Genomic DNA, 11346 nt, shown 5'->3' with positions numbered 1-11346 from the left:
AAAAAAAAAAAAAAGAAACAAACTCAACAACAAAGGAATGGCCTTGACCTCAGTAGCAATGAGAGTTAATACACCTATGTTGTATAAGTAAGAGAACTGTAAAATCAAAGGTAGTTTCTGTTAGACTTTGGAATGCACTATGAAATTCTGTCACTGGAGCTGACCATAGAAACACTACTAAAGGAGAACTTAAGGCTATGTAAGTGTACATAGACAATTAAAAAGTTTGGGGGCTGGAGAGATGGCTCAGTGGTTAACAGCACTCTTCCAGAGGACCCAGGTTTGGTTCCCAGGGCCCACACAGCTCACAATCATCCATAACTCCAGTTCCAACACCCTTTTCTGGCTTCCCCAGACACCAGGCATACATGTGCACAGACATGACAGACAAAGCATCTATACGCACCAGGCCGTGGTGGCGCTCGCCTTAATCCCAGCACTCACGAGGCAGAGGCAGGCGGATCTCTGAGTTCAAGGCCAGTGTGGTCTACAGAGCGAGTTCCAGGACAGTCAAGGCTACGTGGAGAAACCCTGTCTCAAAAAGCCAAAAATAATAATGGTTTTAAATTAACAACAACAAGAAGAAAAAAACCTCTTGGGACTTGATCTCAGGTTTTTAAGGTTTCAAATCACTGGGTCTTGAGTAGCAGGCAGTTTGAATGGTGGTATCGGAAGCATGGCTAGTGTTTATTTGAAGGTGGTAGAGAATCAATTGCAATTCATTGATAGCTTAAGAATCATTTGCTGGGCTTTTCATTCAGAAGTTGTACTTTGATGTTAAACAGTAACTATTTGGGTAGCTGAATTCATACAGTATTCATGGTGTAGTGAAAAGTAGCTTGTGCTGATGTACATTTGAAAACTGCAATTCACAGGAAGTTTTGCGCTATGTACATACACAATGAAAATAGAGAACTCAGGCTCATCATCAACATCCCACAAGTTTCTAGTGATGTTAATCCTGTTATAAAGTATGATGTGAGATTCGTTTAGCCCCTGGCCAATATAGTAAATGGTAGTAGGAAATACTATTAAAAGTCTTCTATCAGAGGTGAGGTGAGGGAATGGGAGAAGAGGAGGGAGGGGAAACTGGTCTGGGTGTAAAATGAATAAATTCAATTAATAAAGAATATTTTTAAATCCTGTTTCAACTTAGTCATGTAAGAAATGTATTGGGACGCTGTCTACTATTTAAGTGAGGCACTGGGGATATAGCTGTGAAAATGCCATCAGTGGTCTCCGTACAGCCTCTGAAAATCACACCATTGGGAAAAGAGGCAATGGTCCCTTTTCATCGATGTGCCTGTGAGCCTGAGTGTATGTGAGGAGCATGAGAGGGCCTGAAGAGGGTGCTGGACACCCTGAACTACAGGTGGTTGTGAGCTGCCGTGTGTGCTGAGATCTAAACCTGGGTCTTCTGCTAGAGCCGCAGGTGCTCCTAACTGCCGAGCCATTGCTCCAGCCCCCAGCATTCCTTTTTTTTTTTTAACTTAAAAAAAATATTTAGTATACAGTGTTCTGCCTACATGTCTTCCTGCAGGCTATAAGAGGGCGCTAGATCTCATTATAGATGGTTGTGAGCCACCATGTGGTTGCTGGGAATCGAACTCAAGACCTCTGGAAGAGCAGCCAGTGCTCTTAACCTCTGAGCCATCTCTCCAACCCCCCAGCATTCCTTCTTAACGCTGTAGATTAATGCAGATGTGGACATGAAAATACTGTTTTGAAGAGATGAGAGCTAAGGAAAACTTAGTGTAGTTCTTCCAGATTACAGTTCTTTCTCCCATTTCCAAGACAGATGTCTGCACTTTATAACTTAAGTGACGTACTAGCTATAATTGCAATGTGCATTGTTTAAAGAGAGATGTTTAATTTCTTTTTTATAAAATGTTTAGGTTACTTGTGTCCAAGAAATTACCTTACCTCAAAAAGGAATGGTTTTGTGATAATTGCCTATTAACATTTTTGTTACAAATAAATTTGGGGAAAGTAGTTTTTAGTAACTTTACATTTATAATTTACATACTTCTGGGGATAAAGTAAGATCTGGTGTAGTCTACCTCAAAGGGTAAGATCCTAGGTTTAGTTTAATACCCCTTGTTGCAAAAAAAAAAAAATCGGGTGCATGGGCAATTTACCATGTCAATTTGGGGAAGTCTAGCACACCATTAAGTATGTAACTAAAAACAACCTATTAAAAAGTGAAGGTTGAGCCAGGGGTGGGAAGTAGAACTTGGGAAGTTGAGGAAAGAGGATCAAGGATTTGAAGCCACCCTGGGTTTCAAAAACAGACCCCCCCAACACACACACCATATATACAAACATATAAAACCTAAAGAATTGTACCAATTGCTAAAAGATGTGTCTGGTAGTTTCTCCAGCAGGTGGCACTATTGAGTTAGCTTTATTTTTTCCCATAGAAAGACAATAGACCATTCATCTTTGTCACACAAACAAAGAAATATTCCTTTGTAGCCCCTCTTCTCCCCTCCATAACTGATCACATGCTACTGGAACTGACTGCCTTGTGATCTAATCCATAGTTGGCACGAATAAAAAATAAGCTGTACTTTAAAAATGATGTGACGTTATATTTATGGAAAGAAACATCATTTTTCATCTTGTTTGGTAGCTCAGAAACTGGATCACTTTTTCTGTTGATTTGCCATCCTGCTCAGCATTCAATGACTTCACATATCACTTCTTAATGTGGTTTGAGGGAGGGGAAAGAAAACCTAAATATTTAAATAGGTTTGTTTGCAAGGAACAAAACCAGTACTTCGAAGTACATGCTCTGGGGTTGGTGTAGCATTTCTCATTACAGCAAAACTCTCATTTGGGATTACTGTTAAAGTTAAAAGTAACTTCCAGTTTGTTTTCTTTCTGGTATAATATTTGGCATACTCTGTATCTTTTTATCTGGCTTTGTGTGTTCCTACTGAAAAACTTAAAACGCTGGGAAGAGAAGAAGCTAAGGATTTAGAACTGGTTTTACCAGCACTGCATGTTCTGGAAGTTGTGTGCGCAGCTTCTGCGGTGTAGGGAACAGTGGAGGGTTTATTTACTGAAGGGGGGCACTAATTTGGGGGGCATCATATTCTGAGAAGAAACTGGTGCGATACACTCACAGCAGGATTAAGGGTATTTTAGTTAACTAAAATCACAAAGTGCCTGTATTGAAAGGGTCATATATAAAGTAGGTTTTAGGTAAGTCTCTTCCTGTTTACCTACACTTGATGGCAAAGTTACCAACATTTCCAAGTCCAGGAAAGCCAGTAAGTAATTCCGCCTCTGGACTACCTCCCTGCAGACAGGAAGGTGGCTGAGGCCAAACGTATTGGAAAGACTTTTGCGGCTTGCAGAAGTCACGGGTGTAAAGATGTTCATCTGCCTCCATAGGATCTTCGTATTCACCTTCTTGGCTCTTTAAGCAGACAATGGGCGAGCCAGAAGGCCGGGGTTAAAATCCTGATGCACCAGTTTATGTCGGAGCCCCTTTTCCAGCTGAGAGTAGTTCAGGGATTCCCTGACTTTTCCAGGCGCAGTTTCCACCGAAGGAATTTTTAGGAGCATTTCAGCGGGCGGGGGCGGGGAGAGAAGGCAACGTGACCCAATCCCAACCCGAGGGTCTCTGGAGGCGCCGCGAACCCGGGGGCTGAGCTGGGAGGTGGGGGAAGCCCCCAGGCCAACTCGCGGAGCCCAGCCCGCAGACGCCGAGCGACGGTGGGGAATGACCTCAGCCGTCCCTGCCACGTTCCAGCCAATCAGTCCCGCATCTTGGCATCCGAATCCAGGACCCCCGAAGCCGTAGGCGACGCGAGCCAATGAGGAGTGGGCTCGGGAAGAAGGACAGGCGGCCAGCCTATGGGGGAGGAGAGGCCCGGCTGCGCGTATCCAAGCAGCGGCGGACTGGGCTCGGGGGTGTGGCGCAGCGCCGGCGGGGGTGGGCGGGCGCGCCGGGTGGCAGGTGTCAGCGGCGTCTGCATTCGGCGGCGATGGAGCGGCCCCGGGGAGCTGCGGACGGCCTCTCGCGCTGGCCCCTCGGCCTCCTCCTGTTCCTGCAGCTGCTGCCGCCGTCCGCCGTCGGCCAGGACCGACTGGACGCGCCGCCTCCGCCCGCGCCGCCTCCGCTGCGCTGGGCCGGGCCGGTCGGGGTGAGCTGGGGGCTGCGCGCCGCCGCGCCCGGGGGCCCCGTCCCCCGCGCTGGCCGTTGGCGCCGCGGCGCGCCCGCCGAGGACCAGGGCTGCGGCCGCCTCCCGGACTTCGTTGCCAAACTGGCCAACAACACGCACCAGGTGAGCGCGCGGGGGCCCGGGAGCTCCCCCCACAGTGGGGCCGCCCCTCCCGGCTCGCGGTCCCCCCTCGGCCGCCCCGCTCCCGCTGCAGGCTACGAGGGTGGCGCGAGACCCTGGCTGCGGAGGGCGGCGGGGCGCGGGGGCGGCGCGGGTCTTGGTGGCTGCGGCCCGCCGGGCTGTGTGTCGTCACAGCCGAGGCAATCCGAGACTTTCACTGGCCGCATTCTTTGCTTGTGAAGTTGTCAGAATCTCCCGGTCATCCCCGTTTCACCCCCCAGCCCCCACCCCGAATCTAGAACATCGGGTCCACCAACGCTGTTACCTACCAGGAAGCTGGAGGCATAATTACCTCTTGAGTGATTGCAGGAGAAGTTGGGCTGCCCAGAAGCAGAGGTGTGCCCTCTTCTGGGTCGGTACTTTCGGGGCGGTGAGGCTGGCGTCCAGAAATCCCACAGCAGTTGTTAGGTCAAGGCTTGTGTTTCCATACTTAAAGGAACACGCATGGAAACGAAGATGACATTGAAAATGACATCTCCGCTGCTCCTAAAAAAAAAAAAAAAAAAAAAAAAAAAACGGTTCAAGATGTTTTCTTGTGATGCAAGCACAGAACCCTCTGACCTGGCCCAAAATGACCTTGAGAGGCTTTCCGAATCAAACCCTGTGTGCAGAGCCTAGAGAACAGAGCAGGACCTCCAGGAGCTAGACTAGAAGCAGTTGCAGTACAGACCAAAATTATCCAGAAGTTCCATCTGGATTGCTTCAGAAAGTTTCCAACTGTCCCAAACATAAGTCGAGGTTATAACACATCATCCCCCCCCTTTATAACCTGTAAGGCACCCCCAGGCTATTTAATTTCCTTTGTTTCTGACCCATTGTGGAAATAGGCTCCACGGTGCCATGTTTCCTTATAGGTGGACCTACGATGAGACACTCTTTGTAGAGATACTGGTGTTGACTTCTGTGTGTGACCTCGGAGGAGTCTATGATCTGTCTTATTCCTTTAATGCTGGCCTCTAGCCGGGTGTTGAACCCTGATCAGGCCCACTCTATCCTGTCCTGATTTATAATAACTATAAAACATACTGCAGAGGTTCCTCTTAAGCCTGCTCTTGGTCAAGACTTTACAAGTTGTGTTGCTTCTGTTTTTGGGCACAAGTATCTGAACCTTGACACATTGCTGCATTGAGAAACTGTTAGGAAAGTCTTGGTTTCGGCATAACTAGAGCGTTTTCCTCCTCTATTTTGCTAAAATTAACAATTGCTACAACCCACACATGGGGAAGGCATCTTCAGAGTTTCTCTGTTATGTCTTTTCCTTTTTTCAAAGAGAAATTGAGCCCCGAGGTGGAAGCGGGTGGCTGGTGTTCAGTACCTGTTCTGTCTCTGTTTACATTCCATCTCAGTGTCACTGGAACCTCGGTATCCCCTTGGGCTTTCTTTTGAGATCCATCCTTGCTAGTGTGACATAATTCTCCAATCAGGGGACACAAGGACAACGGTGCTGATGAGCCCAAGCAGCAAGCTATATGAGGGTAGTTAAGGGGTGCTGAAGGTTAAGACTGGTTGGGCACAGATAGAGTGGAATAAATACTGGAAAATCTCCCTATCTAATGAACAAAATGGTGTAGACTTCCCTTTCTCAGTAGGTTGTTAAAAAAGAGTTTGCAACACCGATACTTAATGCAAATTATGCCAGGCCCACAGCTGCTCCCTTGCGCCGGCCAGACCCAGCAATCCCTATGTCAGACCCAGCAATCATATGTCAGACCCTTCTCTTGTCGCATGACGCAGCTTCAGATCACAACAACCCCAGTTGGATATGTCATCAATAATATACCGATTCCAGAGGAAGGCACAGAGAAACCTGGTTCAAGAGACTCGGAAACCTCCTTCTTTGGAGTTCATAAGCAAACAGTTTTCTCTATTTCATTTTATAGTTACAGCTTGTTGGGTTTTTTCTTCTGTCTTCTCTATTAAAATGGCCCAATCCCCCCACCCCAGTCATTGCCCTTCCATAATTATTCTTAATTGAGTTTACCCTTTTTGTAATTTGAATGCCTGCACTTTTATTGTTGCTTAAGAGGGACCTTTGATAACTGCCTTAGAAGTCAAGGTGGTTCTCAAAAGCTCAGCTTCTTTCAGAAATTACATTGTAATTATGAAGTAATCTCTTGTGTTTTTCAAGTCTGCGTTTTCTCAGATGTCATAATAACATCACTACACTGGACTGAAGAGATCTGTTATTTGGGGACCCTTTATAACAGGGTGCAATAAAAGCATCAGTGTAACAGAACAACTTATTTATTAAATTTATTGTCAGAGACATTGTATGTTTTCAGACAGTTGGAGTGGGAAGGTGTTCTTTGGAGTTTTTTTTTTTTTTCTGTATAATGTAAAAGGATCCAATCCCCCCTCCTCTCTCCAAAACCACAGAAGTTCTTAGTTCTCATTTCTTACAAGCTGGTGTTCTTTTCCGATCCTATCTTGAGTGCCTGTGAATGCTTCCCAAAGGCCCAAAGCTAGGCGGGGGAGGGGCTGCCGAGTTACAAAGGTATTCAGACACGACTGTGCACAACCGCTAAAGGTTTTAGCAGGTCTCTAGACTGGCTCCTATAGCTTATAATAATTTATACGGTGGGGGGGTTGCTAGGGGTTAAACACACCCTGCTCATACTAGGCAAGTGCTTGCTCTGCCACTAAGCCATATTCGCAGCCCCGGCATTTCATCTTGAGAAATTTACAGAGTAAAGGGTATGCCTTTGCAGTGTGGCTTTTCACCCCATCCTGTACCCGGGGGCTTCTTAACTCATGCAACCCAGTGAGCTGGCTTCTTCCCCAGCCTCCCTGTTTCTCCTTAGGCTTCCTTTCATGGTCTTCCTGATGTTGGTTGTAAGTCCGTTTCAAGTGTGTTGTGTTTATTTGGATGGCACATTTTTTCACATAGGGGTCATAATGAGTCAGTGCTCTGTGAGATTGAAGTAAGCAGAGAAAATACTTCTTTTTCCTAGTTACAGTGTTATCAATCAGTACTATAGGCTGGTAAGAAAGAAAAAATACTGACTGTTACTGAAACGGCAAAAAGAATGGCAAGAAAACGAAGGCGGAAGATCACCGCTTACATCTTTCAGAAAAAAGTCTCTACTTCCTGATCTTGTTCTGAGGGTTTGGCATGCCATGGAAAGGCCCTGGGGCAGGCGCTGGGCAGGCTTGCCAGCATTTGAGTCCTCACTGTGTTGTTATGTTATCTTCCCTAAGTTACTTAAGCCTCCACATCTCATCCCTAATCTTTAAAATGGAGCTAAACATGCTTAGGAGAAGCAAACAAGCATGCATACAGATACAAGATCCGCCCTGCGTTAGTGGACCCGAGGTCCCTGGTACTTAGCACTCAGTTACAAGTGTTGCTTTTGTCATCCGTGGGCTGTCTTAGCCTCAATCGGCTTCTATTGCTCTTAGCCCCAAACTGTTACCAGGCCCCAGTATAAAGCGACTGTTGCTTTTATGTGTTTGGACTGTTCACAGTTCACATAACCTTTGTACATAGGAGAAATTGGGCAGGCCCAGAGGATTTTCTTAATCTTGGTTGCTAAGTTGGGTTGCTTCAAAACATTCCGCCATAAGCACCCCTTTGAGGGTAGGCATGGGAGTCTGTCTTAAAGAAACAGTAGACATGTCTTTCTTGGCCAGAATCACAGTGGTGGCTGACATAATTTCCTTGCTTCTCATTCGTGTGTACGGACCATTTGATAATTTCCTTAAAAGTTCTTAACTTATGATTAACAGGGCCGGGAGCCGTTGCTCGCTCCTCCCTCGGCTCCTGTCACTGGCTACTTTACCCATAACTTCCCAGCTTCTACCCTGACATCAAAGCCTCTGGTTCCTTAAGCAAACAGGCCCTGTGGAGAGGCTGTTGTGCGGCCTCAGCCCTGAGAAGAATGCCTGTGTTTGTTTGCCACACTGGCAGGGCTGAGTCCCGGCAGACGGGCTTGGTGTGTCTGTTGGCAACTCGGAGAGCTACTGCTCCAGCCTGTTGGGGATCACCAGACCTTTGTGACACCCGAAAATCTTAACTTTAACTGTCCCAGAACGTCCTGCCTCATCTACCCCAGCAATAGCCTGTCTTCATTCTGCCCCCTACCCACCCCCATCCTCCAATTCTCCATTTCCACTCTGCTTACAAGGCCCTTTCCATTCAATTTCGGGTCAAGGCACAGGAATTCAGGAGGCCTCTTGGTCCTGGTTGAGAGTGAGCCATGGCCTCCGGAGGAGCAGCCCTCTCCCATACAGACCAGCCTGCCAATGATTTTAGAGTGACACAGGCTTTGGATTCCCGGAGGAACCGCCTGCAGCTGTGATGAGTTAGATAGGTCTCTTCCACCTGGGGAAAGGCTGGTCTCCCAAGGGCTGACCTTTGGTTGACATGGAGGTAAAAAGCCTAGCCAGGTGGACAAATGACTCAAAAGGAATAGGATATAGTAGTTAGGTAAGTTCACTGCTGCCTCCGGTATTTGCCGCTATGAACTACAATTTTTAGCTAGAAGTTCGTGTGTTCTCTCTGCCTGGGAAGGTGACTGGAAGCAACTCCTGTCTGGTCCGTTTCTAAAGCGTCTCCTGTCAGCGACACTCTGCTCCGTCCGCTCTTCTGTTCTGCTTTTTCGTGTCAGGCTCACAAAGGGAGGATGCCCACAAGTTCTCCTGAGCTCTGTCATTTGCAAGCAGCTGTCAGCAGGCTTCGTCTCCCAGTGGGTGGCTGCCATGTCTGTACACCTCGGTTTCGTCATTGGTGATCTCTTACCCTGGTGATTACCAGATGGCATGTGATGCCTAGCGCCACTTGTGGGCATCAGGCGGAGAACTTTCCTCCTCTTCCTCCCCCTCCTCAAATCCTGTCCCGTCTCCCACCACCTCAATCTCTGCTATCCAGGAAATGATGGCTTCATTCGGACACAGGAGAAACGAGGCTCAGCTGTTTTATACAATGAGAAACTAATGTTGAGGCAGAAAATGCATCCAATTTCACTTGCAGCCCCCCTATAGAAAGAGCTAGATTATGTTGGCTCCAGAAACATTAGGAACTAGCTACTGCATTTGTCAGTTTCTACAGCTTTCCAGGTTACCGCCCTTGTAACCAGAACGTCTCTTGTGTCTCTTAACCTCGCCTTTTAGAAATTTGGCAGATGCTTGTTCACCCCACTCTCTTGCCTCAGGTCTGTGTGTAGGTGGGCTTCAGGGGTGCTTGGAGAACAAAATGGTCTGTGTGTGTCTGGTCTAGGTGTTTCATTGTTTAATGGTGGCTCTGTTCAGAAAGGGACTAGTAAATGTAGTTTTGAGCTAGTTTGGTTGAGAGTATTAAGACAAGACTCTTCTTATCAGTATAACCCACTAACAACAGGTGGTGGTCTGCTGAGAAAGCGCTCTGTGATATAACATGTTCTGTTTTGTATTTCAATCTCTGTCCTGCATCTATGATGTTACAAGTTTTGGATTAGCATAGAGAAGTTTTTAAAGAATTATGTGATCTACGCAGAAGAAGAGGCCAGAGGCCATGATCACAAATGTTTATTGGTTGATTCCAAATCTAGAAGCAAATTTTGGCTGTTCAGATGCTAGTTGAGCTTGCACATAGTGTGGATTTCACATCTGGTCCTTTGCCACCTGCTTCAGTGAGATGCAAGCATTCCCAAAAGAGAACAGGATGCTTCCGTTACGAAGGCCCTTTGCCTCTTATTTATTGTACATCGTTGCCTGGAAATTTTGACTAATAAATAATTTTAACTAATAAAAGCTATTCATTTGGGTAGTCTAAACATGGATCCCATGGCTATGTAGCAGTAAACGTGAGGTTTGTTGTGGTCTGTTTTTTCCTGCTCCTGAACTAGAGTTTCTTTGTTTGTCCTCTTTCTAGTAACCCAAGTATTTGAAAATATGTGGTAGACATACTTAAGCCTATGCATGTGGGAAAACTCGATTGTGATGGACTGATTTGATTTGTTGTCATCAGAAGAAAATGTGTGTGGGTTCCTTTGTGTTTGTGTGGGGGTGCGGTCTCTGGTTAAGGTTTGCTCTGTGTAAGCTCTGGCGTTGCCCTCCTGTGTTAAGTTCACTCTGTGTAAGCTCTGGCGTTGCCCTCCTGTGTTAAGTTCACTCTGTGTAAGCTCTGGCGTTGCCCTCCTGTGTTAAGGTTTGGTTCTGTGTAAGCTCTGGTGTTGCCCTCCTGTGTTAAGTTCACTCTGTATAAGCTCTGGTGTTGCACTCTGGCCAGTTTTCAAGTCTGGCTCAACCCCCTTAAGGACCAAGAGACTGAACTGGGAAAGGCAGTTTCACTTTAATTGTCTCAGACAAGGTAGCTCCCATCAGATGCTTGTATGGCACTTGCTCTTTGCAGGAGGGATCCAGAGCATTAGTTATTTGCATACAAAATGCCCAAGATATATCTTAATATGCAGACCTGAGTTATGTCTGTCCTACAGTCATGGCTCTGTGATCATTGGAGAATTATTTAACTTCTCTGACCTTCATATTTTTTGTTTTGTTTTGTTTTTTAAACTAGAGACATATTCTCTGGTTGTTTAGAGGGTCAAATAGGAAGTTTTATCAAAGCATCATATTAAATGTAATGTACTAGGTAAGTGCCCAATTTATGAGCCTCTTGCTATATGTTGAGTGGAGCCCCAGGAGTTAAACTATTGATGCCTTTGTACAGATTTTGGTGTTCAGAAGTGGCTTCCTAGGAGTGTGCAGTAAGGCAGGACCGTACAGAGCAGTGTTCTGAGAAGGCAAAGGCACAGAGACAAGAAAACATGAAACCAGCTTGGGGATGGGTGGAGGAAATATTGTTTTAGAGAGAGATAATGATAAGACTAGCTAATGTTTCCATGAAAGCACTTTGAGAAGTAAAATTGAAAGCTGTTTAGGGAAGAGGAGAGGGCAGCCAGCAGTGTGGACAGAGGGTATTGAAAGATCATCAGTGAAAGTGTTTTACCAGAAAGTACTAGACCTTAGTCCAGAGCTGGAGAACCGGACAGAACACGGCTTTCAGAGGCTGCCCATT

General features: G+C 46.4%; 1 protein-coding gene across 4 annotated transcripts in view; it reads left to right on the top strand.

The window, feature by feature from the left end:
* The first annotated feature begins 3153 nt into the window (after nt 1-3153).
* The window catches only part of Sort1 (sortilin 1), an 84793-nt gene continuing 76600 nt past the window's right edge, over nt 3154-11346 (top strand). Inside the window, exon 1 of one of the 4 annotated variants that reach the window (XM_040752058.1) lies at nt 3154-4295. In XM_040752058.1, coding sequence (XP_040607992.1) covers nt 3825-4295 — 471 coding nt within the window. In that variant the 5' untranslated portion in view covers nt 3154-3824. The remainder of the gene's footprint in view (nt 4296-11346) is intronic. The other 3 variants (XM_040752057.1, XM_040752060.1, XM_040752059.1) reach the window with 3 other exon arrangements.

This window comes from Mesocricetus auratus, unplaced genomic scaffold (assembly GCF_017639785.1).
Source record: "Mesocricetus auratus isolate SY011 unplaced genomic scaffold, BCM_Maur_2.0 Super-Scaffold_100009, whole genome shotgun sequence".
NCBI classification, from domain to species: Eukaryota; Metazoa; Chordata; class Mammalia; order Rodentia; family Cricetidae; genus Mesocricetus; species Mesocricetus auratus.
Note: the sequence above shows the minus strand (reverse complement) of the source record. Positions and strands in the feature narration are given on the sequence as shown.